Below are 18,970 nucleotides of genomic sequence, written 5' to 3'. Positions count from 1 at the left end.
CCCCCCCCCCCCCCCCATGAGGGCTTCATGAAAGCCTGCCTTCACCCCTCATTAATAGCTTTCATACATTTTATACCATCCTGCTCTTTATGAGCTCTAGTGCAACTGATAAAGAATTAAACATGTTTCTTGATGTTTTCACTTTTGAGAATTAAATTTGTTGTTTTACTTTCATTAGTTCAGTGATGTCAGATATTGTAAGTTGTGTGTGTGTGTGTGTGTGTTGGTGAGTCAAATAGTCAGTAGCATGTGATGTATAGATTGGTAAGAGTTCATTCTTTTTTTGGGGCCATGCTGCACAAAGCAACCAGAATAAGCAAGAGAGAAAAGCCAGGATATATAAACACCTCATCCTCAACATAATAAATAATACATGTCAAATATATAGTTTTAGAACCAAATATGCTTCCTGCTGTATGATTGCCTCGTCCCTCTAACAGCAGTGTATTTTTTATTAACTGATGCAGAAAGTGACTTTGTCTAAATTTAAACTCATGAAAGCATTTACATCCAGGCCCATCCTCCCACTGTACCTCTTTCGTTGAGCAGAATTGTAAGTTCCACCTCAGCTTGCGTCGCATCATCAGTTTGCCCTTTTCTCCCAAATTTCCATACAGTTGAGAGAAAATGCTACTCTGCTCCTAAGTGGCCAATTTGCCAGCCTCTGCAATAAAAAATAAATAAATACAAAAGATTGGCGACTTATTAGGAAAGTCCCAACTGGGCTTGAGGCAGTGGCTGCAGCTTTGACTTAGCATTGTGACAGCAGCCCTTATGCTGTTTGCAGAGGTAGTTTGTCGCCGTTGAACACATTCACCTGTGGTATGCCTCTGTTGTATCTCGGAGCCCTTCTTAGTGACAGGCCAACTTCGTTATCCTACACACCTCCAACGGAATTCCACCAATTCTTGACAGCAGGCAGTTTCTGACACTTGTCTCCAGAGCCCGGCTCCCTGTGGGTGAGAATGGGGAAGCAAGCTGATGGCACTCACTGATCCTTTCAGTGGCTTAGGGAGCTCTAAACAAGCCACTTTACGTGTGTGTGTGTGTGTGTGTGTGTGTGTGTGTGTGTGTGTGCGTGTGTGTGTGCGCGTGTGCGTGTCCACAGGAGAAAGGTGGAGATCATGCACACCCACAGCCTCTTTACTCTCCTGGGAGAGAGGCTCATGCTGCACACCAACACTGTGACTGTTACGACCTACAACACTCTGTACGAGGTAACAAAACATTTTGCTCTCAAATGTCCCGACATTACTGCACAATTGTTCTCTGTACAGAATGTGTGACTGAATGTCTTCTCACCACTCCCTGCACCAGATTCTGACAGAGCAGGTGTGCACACAGGTAGTTCACAAACCCCATTCTGAGCCCGACTCCACTGTCAAGATTCAAAACCCAAGTAAGCCCGTTATGTGTCACATTGAATTTTATTCTTTGTAAAGTACTCAGTAAAATTGACTATATATATATATTATATTTGTGTTTGTGCTTGAATGTGATCCCAGTGATTCTCAAGGTGGTAGCCAGCTTGTTGAAGAACTCCGCCCCCAGCACAGAGCTGATGGAAGTTCGGCGGCTCTTCCTTTCAGATATGATCAAACTCTTCAGCAACAGCCGTGAGAACAGACGGTGAGCAAAACTTAAACCGCCTTTTACTCACCCACTCCATCAGTTATCTTGCTGATTACTGTATCAAAGAAAAGAGAAAATATGGCACCCCGTTTCCCCCTCCTTGTACCATGTTTTAAGAGGCTCAAGTAGCTACACTCGTGTTGGTGCTAAATCATCCTTAGACATGCACATGTTCTCCAGCAGATGTTTCCGTGACGGTTTTTGACAGTTGCTCATTGCTGCTTACTCTCTTTTTCACTCCCACCACCCAATCTCTCCATCTGATGAACACACACACACACACGCATGCTTTAAGACATATTGCAATTCAATTATAAGTCTCAGGAAACCACCAACAACATAATTAGCCTAAAATTAATAGGCAGAAAGAGCTTCTTCAAGTTAAACTGTTGAATTGAAAAAAAAAAACAACACTTAATTGATTTTCACGTGCTTCCCCCTTTTTTTAAAATCATCTGTCATTTTGTTTTGCTGCTGCAAACAAACAAATGAAAATACGAATGGCCGATTGATCAAAACAATCTGTTATAATGTGAATAACAAAATGCCAAATGACACCGGAAAGATGTTGAGGAGACGCAGAAAGAATAATTGGCCTAAATGCTTTTTAAGTTTGATGGAAGTAGAAAGTCATTGAAAATGATTCCTTTTAACACCAACATCAATTATAAATGTTACACTTGTTATGTAAGCCAGATAATACAAGTTTCAGTAATCTAGGTAAACTCTTATCCTCTTCTATTTAAGGCATATTGTGTTTGCTGACTATGCGATAATGTGCGGATTGCAGGTGTCTGCTTCAGTGCTCAGTGTGGCAGGACTGGATGTTTTCTCTTGGCTACATCAACCCTAAAAACTCTGACGAGCAGAAGATCACTGAGATGGTGTATAACATCTTTCGTATTCTGCTCTACCATGCCATCAAGTATGAGTGGGGAGGATGGCGCGTGTGGGTGGACACACTCTCTATAGCTCACTCTAAGGTGAGTACAACAAAGTGGAAATACTGACCTCTGCTGTTGATGAAGACATTTGTATCTGTTTTGTCTAATCTGAACTGTTAAGCTTCTTCTAAAATGATCCTCACAGTCGCTTCAATCATAAATATCTGGCTGACACTGTCTTTAATGTTGCCCTTTTTATAGGTGACATATGAGGCACATAAAGAGTACTTGGCTAAGCTGTATGAAGAGTACCAGCGCCAGGAGGAGGAGAACATCAAGAAAGGAAAGAAGGGTTTCGTCAGCACCATCTCTGGTTTATCTGCTCAGACCTCTGGCATCATTGCCGCAAGTGAGATCAGAGAAATGGATGATACCTCCCAGACACCTGAGAGTAAAAAGGACTATGAGAGTGCAGAGTCGCGCAACCTGCTGGCTGAAGGAAAGGGGCCTGAAGAAACTCTCGGAGGAACGGAGGATACGGTGGTTGGGGTCAGGGTCGAAGTTCATGACCTTCTGGTGGACATCAAGGCCGAAAAGGTGGAGGCTACTGAGGTTAAGCTAGATGATTTGGACTTGTCCTCTGAAACCCTGGGAGTATCTGAGAATGGAGCACTGGTGGAGGTGGATTCTCTGTTGAATAATGTTTATTGTGCTGCAGTGGAAAAGCTCAACAGTAATGTCAACAGTGTGTTGTTGCCAAAGTGCAGCATGGATGACCAAAATGCGCCCCCTCTCATTACTCTAGATGATTACAAGGACAGCATCCCTAACAGCAACAATTTCCTGTTTGGCAAGGTAGCAGGAAGCATGGAAGACAAGCCACTGCCTGATGTCGGTACAGCTGAGCCTCTGGTACTGCCCAGCCCGGAGCCTCCAGTCCACACCAGCGCCAGTGATGAACTGGGCCTTCTTGCTCACATGATGGGCAACTCTGAGCTTGGCTCCTTACCCAGTATCCTGGAGCAGGATGAGTTTGAGCTACAGGCAGCCTTGGAGGGCATCAGCTCTGTGGCTGGTACCAAAGCTGAGGCCTCAGCTGCAGCTGCAGCGGCATCCCAAGGGCATCCCTCATCTGTTAAGACCAGCAGTGCAGCAGACGCAACGAGCAACACTTCTGACACCGAGAGATTGGATGACGGCAAAGACAAGGAGATGAACAAGATTCAGACTACAGCCACCACACAGGTTGGTCCCAAGCTTGAATCACTATGTACTTCAATTATGTAAATTGAGTTCTCCAGTAATATCCCTTTTTTTTAGACTTTCACATGAAAGAAATAGTAGAGGTTCACTGACTTCATCAGGTTAAAAATAACAAGAAAAGCATTGTCAGTGGGAAATGGAACAGTGGACGATCACGAATGCCAAAACAGAGCAGCGCCTAAGTCAAAGAGTGGAAACCGAGTAGGGAGACCATTTGTCAGGATGTGTCGGCCTTTTGTGAACACTTCTATATTAGCAGACCCAAAGGGACCCTTTCCTTTCCCAACTCTGACTATATTAGGGACAGGATGGCCTGGTGCACATCAGGCAACATCCCTCTGAGACTCGTGAAAAGTGGGCTGCTGGAATCAGTTGGCTGAGCTAACAGAAGGGCAGAAATAGACAGCATTATTCTGCAACCATCGCCTGGGATTTGTTCCTTCTTCCCCTCCTCTCCTATGAGCTGTGCTCTTTCTCAGAGGTCAGGCTCTTTTGCCCAGACTGGGTCACTGATGGAAGGCCAGTGGGAGTCAGGGTTTATTTTTAAACCTTACTCTGGTGTTTCGTAATTGCTCGTGTTCCATTCATCACCGCTGCTTTTTTGCAGAACCTTGCTGACTCAATCAACTTAAATTTAGAGGTTGCTTTAAGCTTGTTTTTATTTTTCCTTACCCGCAGGCAGGAAGAGGTTATCCGAGGACTCACTTAAATCTGGCAATTCATCATTCACAGTGAATAGCGTGACAGTGGCATTAAATCCCGTTAAGGGTGCACTATTGATCTTTGACTGACGAATAGGATTAGCAAATGTTGATTGAATGTGCGATGCCAAATTATTTAGTTTACTGTATTTTACTGATTTATTGGTCTCCCATCAGAGTCTACATGGACACCTAACTACTCAAATGGAGAGGGACATACGTGTGGACTTGGGCTTCAGGGGGACACCCATGACAGAGGAACAGCGACGGCAGTTCAGCCCCGGCCCACGCACCACCATGTTCCGCATCCCAGAGTTCAAATGGTCAGCCATGCACCAGAGACTGCTCACTGACCTGCTGTTTGCACTGGAGAGCGACGTCCACGTCTGGAGGAGGTGTGTGAAGGGGTTTTATGTGCACTTGAGAAAGACAGAGAGGGAGGGTGAGAATGGTGCTTGTGGTGATAATCAGATTACCCTTTCCGGATCAGAACCAACATATCATTTTATTTCTGTTTTTAGACATGTATTTAATCTGGCTTTTTTAAACATACTATAAATGTTTTTAGTTTATTGCAGAGTAAAATGTGTCTATTGATTTATATAATGTGAAAAATGCATTTACCCATAATAATCATTTTTTCTCCCCTCCCCCTGCAGCCACTCCACCAAATCTGTCATGGACTTTGTTAACAGTAATGAGAACATCATTTTTGTCCACAACACCATCCACCTGATCTCACAAATGGTAGACAACATCATTATCGCTTGTGGAGGGATCTTGCCCCTTCTCTCAGCGGCCACATCTCCCACTGTAAGTGCGCCTCACTGTCTTCACTGTGGGGGGATCATGCCATCTAGTGGTAGTTTATTATAACCTTTTTGGTTTACGGCTGTCTGTGGTGCACTACAGGACAGCATGTACCTGTCGTTTATTCTTTTAGCTCAGCTTCACTTTGCTACAGTTAATGCTGAGGACATTACTTTGGAACAGTTTATAATTAACTTCCCTGTGTGTCATTCAGGTTTTCTTTTATTGATTTACTGTAATTATCAGATTTAATTAGCTGTCTTGAACTAAAATGGATTTTAATCATCTTATTTTGTTTACTTTGTCGATGCAATCTCTAGAGCGTCATGGTTGTTATTTATGCTGTTTTAATTTCTCTCTTTCTCTCTTAATTACTGTATTCAGAACCCTTTTGTGCTTAATACTCATTAAATAGATCTAAAAATGCACCGTCCCTGTGGACTGGTGCAGATTGCACCCTTCTCAAATATTTTCCTTTGAAAATCTTTCCGTGTTTGAACACAACGGAAATGAGCTCCAACAAAAGTGTTGCTTGTGCTCAACCCCTAAAAAAGTGTTTGATCAAATATAACCTTGGGTGGAGTTGGATAGTCAGCTGAGCTCAGATCAAACTCTCCAATTCTTAAAATGTTGAATATAATCTCTGCCTAATCAGAGTTGAGACGCTACTCACTCCTCATGTAATAATAAAGGCCCTTGCTGCTGCCCTCTTCCTGACCTGCCACAGTGTCTCTGTCCTAAAGTCATCAGCACCCACCATATCTGTTTACAATCAGAATCAGAAACTGTTTATTGCCAAGTTACACATACAAGGAATTTAGCTAGGTGATTTGGTGCGTAACAATAAAACACAGTGCAATAGTATTACATCATTTACAATAGAAAATATGCAAATTTACAATAAAATACGGTAAACAAGTAAGAGTATGTTAAAACAAGTATATTATTAAAGTGTCACGTGTACATTAAAAGAGAAAAGATGTGCAAAAGTAAGGAATTGTTCTGGGGATGTAGTGTGTGAGTCAGTGGGGGTCTCGGGCTTTATTGATAAATTTATATCTGGGATGTTCCATATTCAAATACATATTTCTATAAAACAAATCACAACTAGAGGTGAGAATGTGGCAGAGATGATATTGTAAATCGGCACTTTTTTTTATGTGACTGGTGTCTTCTTCCTTGTTGCTTGAGCAAGATGGAGGTGGAGAACATTGAGGCAACGCAGGGCATGTCTTCAGAGACCGCCATCACTTTCCTGTCCCGTCTCATGGTCATGGTGGACGTGTTGGTGTTCTCAAGCTCCCTTAACTTCAGTGAGATTGAGGCCGAGAAGAACATGTCCTCCGGTGGCCTGATGCGTCAGTGCCTCAGGCTCGGTAAGATCATGATTGTGTGTTTGCTGCTGTAGACGTGAACATCAGTCGGAGCAGTGAGACGGTAAAACCATTACAATATCTTTGTGTCAAGTGCATCTTTTGCCAGTCACACTGGAAAATTGATGATCTGGAAAATACCGTGACAGTATTCTCTTCACGTGCTAATAATTCCTCTAATCTCCAAAAATCCTGTTTTATCAGTAAAGCTAATTATTTTAAGAGTCCTTTGCTAATTGTGTACTAAATTGAGGAATGTGCAGGGTTTTTGCTGCAGTTTCCAGCAGTCAAAAATGACAGGATCATCAATTTGGAATTCATAACATGCAGAGAGAATCATTTGCAGTGCAATCGGGTACTCTTTGCAAATGGTAGCCTTTTGTGTCTGTCATTGGTGTGTCTCATATGACTCACAAGGTCTTCTCTGCCCTTGTGGGTGTGGGTGTGTCTGTGCACATAATATAGATTTGATGAATTACATTTGAATGCAAAGTAGATGACTCCAAAGTTCAGAATTAGTAAATTGAGTTGTATTGAATCAACTGTAAAATGTAGAATACAGTTGTTTCAGTGTAATTATTTTATGCATGAATCGTATCATAGAAGGTTTGTGTGTCTGCGTCTCTTATTGTCTCGGCGTGCTTGAGTGTCTCTGTGTCTATATCTGTTTGCGCCTGTGGGTTTGTGTGCGCGTGAGCATGTGTTTGCTGGATTGTTGACTCCAAGTTGTGCTCTGGGGGATGACAAATAGCCTTCAGACTTCACAGTGTCCTTGTTGCAAACATACAATTTCTCATCACTGGGTTCAGTGTGAAATCAGTCTGGCTGCTGATTTCACTCCCGGCCTCTGTCCCGGCAGCCTGGAACAAATAGTCATCAGAGATAACTGATTCATTTTAAAGAGGTCATGCATGTTATCAACATTTAATTTCCATTTAACTCTGAAGTGAGATCGTGTGTGTGTGTGTGTATGTGTGTGTGTGTGTGTGTGTGTGCGTGCAGTGTGTTGTGTGGCTGTTAGGAACTGTCTTGAGTGCAGACAGAGACACAGAGACAGAGACAGAGGGAATAAGTCTTCCATTCCCAACAACAACAAGACTCAGGAATTCCTACAAAATGCGGTGACTTCCAACAAGGTAGGAAGTGTGGCCCTAGAAAATGTCATTCATACAATGCATTCTACCCTAAGAACACATAACCCCATGCTTAATAATGTGACCTGTACTGATGCTAATTCTGGGCATTAGTGGTGTAAGAAAATATCGCATTATTAGTTTTTTGATACTGTGTCGATTCTCAAAAATACTATCGATTTAAAATGAATAGTTTACATCCAAAGATTCATGGCAGACCGTGGTTCATTTTGTGTTGTGTGACTGCTGGATAGCAGTGTTGTAATCTATCTTCAGCTATTTGACTGAAGACAACTTTTTTTTTACTCCGATTTTATGCATATGGTGGTGTATTCTTTGTACTATGACAGTTTTCCCAAAATGTTATTAAAAAAATCCTAATATTGCATTATTTTGAATTGTAACCCATTCATCACGATCACATGGTGTTGCCAGATTCTTGCCAATACACAGCCCTACCAAGAGTCATTTATACCCCCGGTGGTACTAAATCTGTCTTTGTGTACTAACATACAAATTTTGGACGATGTTATCAGTTCCAAATTTGACCGTTTTCTAGTATCTTAAATTATGTAAAAACAAAAAGTATTTGCAAAAACGAGTTTGATTGAGCTTCGGCTGAACAGAGTAGCATGCCATATTGTTATCTCCCTGCTTTAGACAGCCATAGAGACTGTCCCTAGTAACCTGTCTCCCATCAAGGACCCTGATCGTCTTTTGCAGGATGTGGACATCAATCGACTGCGCGCTGTAGTGTTTCGTGATGTGGTGAGTGCTGGTGTGTGTGTGTGTGTGTGTGTGTGTGTGTGTGTGTGTGTGTATGCGCAGGGCGTATTCATGCACGACATCCATGTGTTTGTCACAGAGACTTGGCTGCAGGTAGAGACGATGATAGGATTATTTATTTTTTTGTCAGACAAACAGATGTGCAATGTAATACCTTTCAATCAACAGGTTGAACACTAAAGGGGCCCTTGTCGACCGAGCTGCTGTCTGTTGAGCACAAGCCCAAAAAATTTGAAGGGATATGTATCAAAGCAAGTGTTAGAAATATGTTAGAGTAATGGCAGTACTTTGAATGTGTTTTCATGCTCTATGCAAGATGCATTAGCTGTGAGTGAACCATTTCAGACAGCAGCAGTGGACTGTGTGAAATGAGATCTTCTGAATAGAGAGCAGCATAACCGTATTGTGGTTCCTCCCCACAGGATGACAGTAAGCAAGCCCAGTTCCTGGCTTTAGCTGTGGTGTACTTCATCTCTGTCCTCATGGTCTCCAAGTACCGCGACATCCTGGAGCCCCAACGTGAGACTGCCAGAATAAGCCAATTGGGCCGCAGCATGCGTCAGGAGATCAACTCGCCAACCAGCACAGGTGTTGACAGCTGTGCCCTACCTTTCTTACATCCATTCTTCCTGCTCACTAATCTTAGCTTGTGGTGACCGTGTCTGGTATAAATGAATAGTAGGTGTCCTTGGTCCTTTCTGATGCATTGCTGCCAGCTTGAGCTGAAAGCTCATTCAGTAAAATAGCAGGGATACCCTGCCTGCACTCCACCGGCTCACCTATGATTTATTCATGAGCTTCGCTAATTACATCGCACAGAATTAAATGTGGAAGCAAATGGAGACTGGCGCTGGAGATGGAAGTTATGAACTTGATTAGACATCATAGTTCTCTCAGAAATGAAAGGTAGTATTTGCCTCAAGTCATGAATCATACATTAAGCCACATGAAAGGAAATCAGCGGTTGCCTACAAAGCTTTAATGCAATGTCTGCTGCAGTGCCAACTCGCCATTATGAGATGCACGAGCGAGCATACCTTATCAACGTCCATTCAGACAAAGGGTGAAGTGAATAAAAGGAGCAAGAGGAGAGAGGCCAAAGGAAATATGAGGGTGCAATTTGAGGAGCTTGGAACATACAGAAAATAAAGAAAAGGAAGATGAGCAGGGGGAAGTTGAGAGATGGGAATGAAGCAGCATGCTGGCCAACTACTGTGGGTTTTTGGGGCAGTGGAGCCAGGCTTGCTATTTTCAGCCCCATCTGTCAGTGGCCATTAGGCAAGCAATCCACCAGAGGAGAATGGGATCATAGAGGTTGCTGTGAGGAGAGGGAGGCACACTGCCGCCTTCATAAATTTCACCAGAAAATGGGGGAATTTTCCAGACGGCATGTGGCAGGCGATTGTGTGATGGACCAGGAAGCCAGACGACTTGCTGGCTAAATCAGGCCCTGCTGACCTCGTTAGGGGGGCATGTGATGAATATTAATATGGCCGGCCTTGCATCTACTGTAGGTAAGTACTGGGTTACAGTGAACCAAAATCAGACGAGAAAGGCACCTCTGCAGGTTTCTGAGGATAAAAAAAGCAAACGGTTGTTTGCTATACAGACAATGCGATTTCAATGCATGAACAGACCGAACGCTGCGGATTTAAATACAATTATTGGTTGACACTCTGCAAGTATATAGAGAGGTACAGTATATTATGTGCCATAATAAGAGAGCAGCTATTAGCTAGCTGACTTTTCTGTCGCTGTTTAAAAGCAGTTGAATAGATAGCCTCTCATGCCTTTAGGCAAGAGGCAGCTGAAGAAAAGGATTCATGTATGTTTTATTAGCATGGAAGGAGAATAACCGAGAGATAATCTCACCGGAGGATCAGAGCTTCCGGAGAAAGATCTAAGAAGCTGTGCTGGCACATGTCTCTTTCTACACATACTAAATGTACTCTTTGGCTAGGAATGTAAAGCTAGCTCTGGAATGCAGTGTTAAGTCAAAGTCTATTGGTTGATTATTCATTTTTAAATCCCCATTTCTTACTCCTCTTGACATAATATGTTGGTTGTAGGCATAGATAGACTTACTGTGAAAATATTTGTGATATGTTGATCAATACAGTGTAGGGATCAACAGAAAATGTAACTTGCTTATCCAATGTAGATATTAGCATTGTAAATATATTGTTATGTGTGCTGACTGTAGTCTACCTCACTCCCTGTTTTCCGTGTGTTTGTTCTACAGAAACACCCCTAGCATTTGACAGCAGTAAGGACCATCCTGCGCCATCAAACCTCCACATGGAAAGCTCCCTTCCCCACACAGACTCTGGTATCGGAGAGGAGCAGCTAGCCAGCATCCTTAACGGGTCTGATCTGGACCACACCGGGGAACTGCTCATATCTACGCTGTCATCGGAGGTGAAGAAGTCCCGGGAGAGTCTGTTCGAATCACCCAGCGTGGAGGTGCTGAAACCGCCCTCCTCCATCATCAGCATTAGCCAGCCCAACAAGGGCATCAATGTGAAGGAGATACTGAAGAGCCTGGTGGCAGCTCCAGTGGAGGGCTTAGAGGCTGGGCTGGAGGCGGTGTCCTACCCAGACCTTGCTGCCAACACCCAGGCCCAGGCCATGCTGCCCATGCAGTTTCACTCATTTGACAGGTGAGGAAGTGTCATTGGTAGTTCAGAAAATCACTGTTGTTGTTTTTTTTTTTTCATTAAAGAAGTGTACCAGAGGTTTGGCATGTCCCATTTACTACAAATCCTATACACTTAAACTTTTAGATCACTTTGAAATCACTACACTTCTTTAAGGGCTCCATATATGATATTTATATATAATTATCTTCTTTAAATGCTTGCATTAGCTGTTTAAATGGTCGATCCCCTTCTTAGGAAGCAAAAACATCTACCAAACACAGACGCACTAGGATTTCATCCCTGAGGTGCCAGACAACCTTTGCCAAGTATAATAAATCTCATAATAAACATAAATTATCATCACAGTTGAAACACTTGCTGTTGCTTTTTGGATGTATTTTTCCAAGCACCCATTCAATTCTAGTTATGTCTTTACGGTATGAAAATCAACTAACACACTTCCTTGAGTTGTCGAATACATCAAAGTGAAATTGATGAAATTCATTTGTAGTTACAGTAAGAAGCAATAACTTGCTGAAACTCCAGTATAGTCCTTCAACTGAACTGCGTTAAAGGCAAAAGGAAATCTAGATGATCTAAAACAAGATAATAATTAATTATATCAAATGTTCTCATCCTCTTGAGATTTAACTGAACAAAAACATTTCATGCCATAAAAGGTGTGTATGTGTGTGTGTACGTGCGTGTGTAAATGCTATCGCTCAAATGCTGATGTTGATCCTCTGAGTTTATTTTAGTTATCCAGTTTACCACTAATGGTTTCTAAGTAGCATGCAACACATTATTCATTTCAGTCCACTGGTATTGTACTCATCCCCCACGGTAAGGAATTCCTCTGTTTGAAAAGGTCTCTGGAGCGCCGAGGCACTGCTGCGGTTTATTTACGTTCCTGGATTAGATAAAACCACACAGTAATCTGTATGGATTTGGGAGTTTACAAACCTGCTCCTGCAGGGATTTCAAGCTTCAAGCATCTGATCCCTATCTCCTATGGTTGATAAAGTTTTGAAAATCATAATTTTTCTGAAAGTAGTTTGAGTCTGATTAGCACAAACAGGCTCCAGAGAGATTGCAGAGGACACACCGAGTCAGAAGGAACAATGGGGCCTCCCTTCTTTTTAATGCATGCTGCTGCTGCTGCTGAGCTGGGCTGAGGTGAGCCTGATGAATAGGGGAGAAGATGGAGGAGTGTGTGGAGAGAGGACAGCTGAGAGGGTGGGGGTCTCCAGGGCGTTGATGACAGATTAAACAGAAGCGGCCTCACGCCACACCATGGCCAGCCCTGTCGCCCTCACCGCTCACACCCGTAATGGGAACTGGCAGCCTGAAATGAGTCGCCACAGCAAAGTGTATTATTTTTGAAATGCTTTCACACAAACCCTCCTGACCACATATACAACTTTGTCTCATGCTTTTCATGTCACTCCCCCCCTCTAGCCTCTATTTGCTGTGTCTAATTGTTTGCCACCTGCCAGCGAAATGAGCTGCCAGACATGGACAGGCCTTTCATTTGTCTGTCAGGGCGACAATAGATTGGGAGTGACAACATCAAAAAGGAGGGGAAAAAATGGCTTAAAGTGGAGTCGCAGAGGCCCCTCCAGTAGAGACTTTCATAGAGGTTTGAACTGCTTAACATCCAGATGTACATTAGACCAGATGGGAATACAGTACAGAAATACTTAAGGTTGACTGAACTTCCTCCCTTTCCCCCCTCTCCTTTACCAGAAGTCTCCATATTAGCTCCATTATTTGTCCTTACATATTTGATTTTTTCCATTTTGTAGAGCACTGATAATTGGTTTCAATTATGTTTGCATGTGGGATGTACAGTGAGCATATTTCGTCTGTGTATCCATGTATTCCTGACTAAAGCACCATTAGATTAGATCTGTTGGATTTATAGAGGCAACATTTTTTATACTTTACACAGCATTCATCTCACACAGCCGCAGAACTCATTAATATTAACTCCCGAGATTAATACTTTCTTTATTCTCTGCAACTCAATTAAGACAATTCTATTAATAAAATATGCGCTGGGTAATCTATACATGATTCATGAGTACTCCGCTAATTAATTATTCATTAAAAGAGGTCCATGTTTCGTCTAGGTCCTGTAGATCAAATGTAACGTCCCGGTTATGCCAAAGAACAGACAGCTCTCTGCTGGAAGATGCACGCAAGGGATGCATTTTGAAACCAAGATTAATTTCACGCCGACTTCCGGCAATCAAAACATAACATGCTCCTGATGTTCTGATATGTGTCGATGAGATTTCACAGTGGAGAGCAGCACAGAGATCGACTAAATGAATTATTCCTGTCATCAGAGTTCTAAGAAGCACAGCTGTATCTCTGGGGATGAATTCCAGTTGGCTTTTAAGCTTTTCTCGCTCTCTCTCTTAACTGAGTAGATTTTGATCTGCTAAATAAAAAAATATTTATATTGTACTACTATTTTTTTTTTGTATGCTCGCCTTTTAGGTGTTGTCACTTAATGTGTAATATAATCTAGTTTTTGCATATTTGATCCATAGAGAAATTACCAAACTATTTCATTTGTTACATTAAAAAAACCCATGTTTTTGATAACTTTGAGAAAGCAGTTGAACAGTGGAAGAGGATGCGATATAAATTACAAAAAGTCCTGAAGGCCGAGTTTGATTTGTTTGATCATGGAGTGCAGCATGGTTTACTTCATCTATGAGATGGACTGTGGGTATACAGTGTAATTGCAACATGAAATGGTGAAAGTCTGTGTTGTTTTGTTGAGGAAGGATTTCTGGGGATTTGCTTCAGATGACAGCAGGCTTAGCTCGTGACAGAGCAGAGGCCTGGCCTGTGTCACCCAGAGTAACTGCCGGAGATTGGACAAGACATTATCTGGCACCCTCACAAACCCTAAGGCCAACTGCAGACCTGATAAGGACAAGCTCTCCTTCTCCTTCCTGTCAGGGAGCTCTTGCAGGGCCAAGTCCACTGCATCATCTTTAATCCTTGGCCAATCAGATTGCATGTGAGCAGAGGTCTGGTGGGTTCGTGGTGCGTCTGTGTTTCCTGCGCTGTTACATGAGGTCACAAGTGTAACTTTCATCTCAAGGCTCCACAAGCTTTTCTTGTTATGTTTAATTCATTAGCTCGGCCCCTTTCCCTTTTAGCACCATGTGATGTTTTGTACAGTAGCTTCCACAAATATAAGGGAAGCCACTGATCATTAATGACTTACAATTTTTTTTTTTTTTCCCCAAACCGTTTCACCGTGGTCTTGCTGGCTTTGTTAAGAGTCTGGTAGCTTAAAATAATATATGCTGTCTGCTCGATGTTTATATATAATATATTATATAACCAATAAACTGAAAAGTCAGAATAAACCATGATAATAGTTGTATACATTAAGTCCAGATGGAAAATGTCTGTATATTTGTATCTAGGTGTCACCTACATGATCCACTATACAGTGTTTGTATCCAGTTGTGTGCACACAATGTGTATGCTTGTATATTTGGAAATGGAAATAATTATGCAAGTTTGTTTCTGGGACTAAATACACACATTCATGTGTGAATGTGTGTTCTTTTTGTACTTGACTTAATGTACCTAATTATCATGTTTTATTCTGACTTTTCAGTTTCTTGGTGCCCTCTCTTGCATATCTACTGTCAAAGTTTCTGTTTCTTCAGAAAAAGAAGTCTTCTATTGAAAACTTGCCAAATGTAAGCCATAATCTGCAAATATGCACTTTCTGTCAAAAACCAGATGCTACTCTGTATGTCTGTGCAGAGCAAATAGCAAATAGAAAGGTCTTGAATCTCATCCTCAATGAGCTGTAGTTCCGTCAGTCCGAACACAAGCGGTAGCTATGCAAACGTGTGTCCGTAACAACTGCCGAGTTGCTCCTGGAGAGCTTCTAATTAAGGTAGGGGATGTCTTCAGCTCTTCTGAGCAGAGCAGAGGGCAGCACATGTAAGGGAAAGTGTAGTAGCTGGCTGGCTGGCCTCTTGCCCTCCGCTTTATTTACTTCAGCCTTTTGCGTGCATGTGTGTGTCTGTGTTTTCGTTGCATGCGTTACGCTGACGGATGGAGTTACAGGTCAGGATGTTTACCTTTCCCAATGTCCTGACTAACGTCTGTCTGGGCATGCTCATGCTGGCAGGGCCTGAGAGCACCAAGAGACGATGAGGACGACTACTCTCTTTTTCTCTTCTAAAGTATACATGCATTTTGTTTTGTTTTTCAGAAAAGAGGATTAGAAAGTCAACAGTTAAGTTAGTCTTTCTCAAGACTCTTCCAGATGCTGGATTTACTGAAAGTCAGTTTTATTATGATAACATTTGTCTTAAAGCTTGCCTGTGTATGGCTGCCGAATTCGATTTTAACCCCTGGTCCCAGGCTAGACTGCCAATTATTGTGCTCAACTACAACCTTACTTATAAAAGTAAAAAGGTTGCATTCACCAATCTGCTGTTACTACCTGCAGTCACTGCAGCACTCTGGAGTGTCTTGCTCAAGGGCACTTTGTTAGGAAAAATACTTGGGCATAAACCCATAACCCAATTTCTGTTTCTAATATTCTAACTGTTCAGTTTAACTTGTGCGTGCATGTGTGAATTAAGTATAGTGTGTGTGTGGTGTGTGTGTGTGTGTGTGCGCGCGCGTTTCCTGTAGGAGTGTGGTGGTGCCTGTGAAGAAAACCTCCCCTGGCAGCCTCACAGTTAACACAGTGGGAAGCAGCAGCAGCAGCATCACCTCCTCTGGGCTGACAGCTGGCAGCACCCCCAACATCTTTGCTGCTGCGTCTGCGACCCCCAGAAGCATGATCAACACCACGGGTAGGTCACGCACAAGGTTACTGGAATGTGCTTGTCGTTAAATTCCCGCATTCCGCCCTAGTAATGTAGTTAATTTTGAATAAAACTGTTTTACGGCATGTTGAATAATTACTGTTTGTTTTCAAGACCTAGCTTCGTCTGATGCCAGTCCAAGAATAGAAACAAAGCGCCTTCCATCATCTGGATCATAATGATCATGTGATCCTGCATGTCTCTGCAGGAGCTCAGTGTTGCCACTAGATGGCCCTCTTTACCTTCCAATCAGTGTCTGCAGCAGCTCTGTGCACTGCTCAGTAAATATTGCTCTCCCTCAGCCACAAGTATTCCTCCTGATCCTGAACAACCAAACCAAACAAGTCCATTTAAATCTACCTGAATTATATATTAAACAAATGCCTTTTATAATAGTGACAATGGTTTGTACGCACGGCTTTCCTGTGTACTGTGTGTTCCTGTCTGATTGGCCGCAAGCCCTCTCTCCCTCCCCCTGCTGTCACGTTGCTTCTCCTGAGTCTCTGCTGCATTAAGCCTGTTCCACCTCAGGGCTCCTGTAGTCTGGGCCTCTGAAAGGACCCACTTAACACCAAGAACCATTAGGAGCTCCAACACCTTTTTAATGTCCTCTATAAAATAAAAAAAGGCCTCTCCTCTCTGAGCCCCACTAAAGGAATGTGAGAAATTTATCCAAGTGAAAGTGTGCTTTCAGCTGAAGCCACAGGCCTTCACCCAGACCCCATGATCACACTCGCTGTGGTTTTAACCTGATGATTTCATGCTTAAATTACTGCTGTCACTATACCCGAAGTTTGGCATTGATACCAAAACTAAGTGTAATATATAACAATCTGTTGCAATGTTTTGATGTGTTATTTGATTATTCATGTTTGTCATCTTTAGTCAGCAAAATAGTTCCTTATGTTGCTGATGACACCAGCTTGAGCAACCAGCACAGGTGCACTGTGATTTTAGTTAAAGATGTGGTGCATGATGTGACACTTTTACCAAGTTTTTATTTGTTTGACTTGGTTGAAATTTGTGCTGACTGCTGAAGTCCACCGTCAGGCCGGATTGCGGCTGGTTTTATAACTTCCCATTCTTTTTTTTTTTTTTCTTTTTTCAATTATTTTAGTCTGTGTGCCATCACATTAATTTACAGCCTGTGGAGAAAAACATATTTAATGATTTTTTTTTTAAAGATTTGACCACATAACTGTGACAGTATATTTAAATTATATATTATTACTATTATTGAATTCATTATATTAATATATAAAATAGTATTTTAAATATATTTTACTGTGTTTTAATTACCTCAAAGTTAATCCTCACCTCTCTGTAAAATGATTAAAGATTATTACACATATTTAGTCCTAATATTTCTACTAACATTGCATGTTTCTGTTGGTCTTCCCTGCAGGAGCAACTGATGGCGCCCCCTCTGCCTCCTCTTCCTCCAGTTTTGTAAACGGAGCCACCAGTAAGAATCTGCCGGCCGTGCAGACGGTGGCCCCCATGCCTGAAGACACAGAAGAAAACATGAGGTACAAAAGGGTCCTTACTGTTCAGTCATACTTGCGTTTCCTGTGCTCATTAATTCACTCATTTCAAATTGTGTGACATATTTATAAAATGTAATCATACGCAGAGTTGTGTATTTCGCAAATTTTTCAAACGCATTGCTTTTCCTCAAAATGTTCTATTTTTTTTGCTTTTGCTTTTCCATTGAACTGAATAATTTATTTTCCCTGATCTGATTTGATGGATAACAACGGTGCTCACCTTTTGATGAAACTATTGTCTTTGCCTCTACATCGAAACAAATTACAACATAAAAATGGAAGTGTGTTTTTTTTTGTGAACATGTCGAAGTTTGGCCTAATTCTTTGTGTATTTCTGTGTGTTTATCTTGTTGTGACCCTGACTCATCTTCCTCACTGGCTCTAATAGTTTGTGACAGACGTCCTTAGTCCTGCTCTCCCGCTGACTGCCGGGAGACCAGGTCCTTCTCCAGAGTCTCTCTCTCTCTCCCTCTTTTCAGTTGCCATGGCAGCAGTAACCGACATCACTTAGCGTAGCTGTGAAGTCAATGATAGTAGGCTCACCGTCTCGCTAGAGAGCCTTATATTTTAGATGAGGGGGAAAAAAACATCCAGCTGAACTGAAAATATGAGTATATTTATGTGTTTTATCATATCATAATTCATTCATGAGCCCAACCTTTAAGTCACAAAACAACATGAAGCAAGTACTGCCTGTGGCTTCATTTTTCATTCTTCTCTCTATTTCAGTGCCTTTTGTGAAGTGGACCAGTGTCCACTACGCCAGGGACTGACACCTCCTGAGCTCAAACCCTTTAGCTCCCTGACAGGATTACAAGCAGCCTCCAGAGATGCAGGCCAGTGTCTTAGGCAAGGACATTTATGTTAGCCACCTAGACCCCCTTGTCATCCCTCTGCTGTGTTTTCCCAGGGTGCTGGGAGGCAGATTACACTGTACACTCCATACAAATCCTAAACCAAACCTACCCTCTTCGCCCTCTCTGTGTCTCTCTATCCCGCTGCTTTCTGTCCATCTTAGCTGGGAAAACAAGCTGATACTCTCCTCATGTTGCCTAGTATCTGTGTTCGTACACATACGTAGGACCACAGAGATACGTTGCAGCTTGAGTCGTATCTCTGCTTGTATACAGTCTTGAGTTGTATTGCTGCATGACTCCAGCTCACAGTTTGTCTGAGGTGCTTAGATAATGTCAGGCAGCAGCATGTAGTGAGTGTGTAGGAGATAAAAAAAAAACTTCCCTATGCAGTCAACTGGTATCCCATGTGCAAGCTTGGTAACGTGTCACAACAAAGAATGCAAACAAACTGCTGAGAAATCCCCTTTAAATGCAAAACAAAAT

General features: G+C 42.3%; 1 protein-coding gene across 7 annotated transcripts in view; it reads left to right on the top strand.

Moving 5' to 3' along the window:
* nbeab (neurobeachin b) overlaps nucleotides 1–18,970 on the top strand; it is a 159,893-nt gene that overhangs the window by 34,374 nt on the left and 106,549 nt on the right. For 4 of the 7 annotated variants that reach the window (XM_031863774.1, XM_031863770.1, XM_031863769.1 and 1 more), the window contains 15 exons: nucleotides 1,109–1,217; nucleotides 1,318–1,399; nucleotides 1,506–1,629; nucleotides 2,423–2,615; nucleotides 2,778–3,761; nucleotides 4,658–4,875; nucleotides 5,140–5,293; nucleotides 6,486–6,666; nucleotides 7,666–7,799; nucleotides 8,499–8,564; nucleotides 9,005–9,170; nucleotides 10,825–11,242; nucleotides 15,908–16,071; nucleotides 17,489–17,612; nucleotides 18,360–18,479. In XM_031863774.1, the coding sequence (XP_031719634.1) occupies nucleotides 1,109–1,217; nucleotides 1,318–1,399; nucleotides 1,506–1,629; nucleotides 2,423–2,615; nucleotides 2,778–3,761; nucleotides 4,658–4,875; nucleotides 5,140–5,293; nucleotides 6,486–6,666; nucleotides 7,666–7,799; nucleotides 8,499–8,564; nucleotides 9,005–9,170; nucleotides 10,825–11,242; nucleotides 15,908–16,071; nucleotides 17,489–17,612; nucleotides 18,360–18,479 (3,237 nt within the window). The remainder of the gene's footprint in view (nucleotides 1–1,108; nucleotides 1,218–1,317; nucleotides 1,400–1,505; nucleotides 1,630–2,422; nucleotides 2,616–2,777; nucleotides 3,762–4,657; nucleotides 4,876–5,139; nucleotides 5,294–6,485; nucleotides 6,667–7,665; nucleotides 7,800–8,498; nucleotides 8,565–9,004; nucleotides 9,171–10,824; nucleotides 11,243–15,907; nucleotides 16,072–17,488; nucleotides 17,613–18,359; nucleotides 18,480–18,970) is intronic. The other 3 variants (XM_031863773.1, XM_031863772.1, XM_031863771.1) reach the window with 2 other exon arrangements.

The sequence above is a fragment of the Anarrhichthys ocellatus genome, unplaced genomic scaffold (assembly GCF_004355925.1).
Source record: "Anarrhichthys ocellatus isolate YVR2014 unplaced genomic scaffold, GSC_Weel_1.0 scaffold29, whole genome shotgun sequence".
Classification (NCBI taxonomy): domain Eukaryota; kingdom Metazoa; phylum Chordata; class Actinopteri; order Perciformes; family Anarhichadidae; genus Anarrhichthys; species Anarrhichthys ocellatus.
Note: the sequence above shows the minus strand (reverse complement) of the source record. Positions and strands in the feature narration are given on the sequence as shown.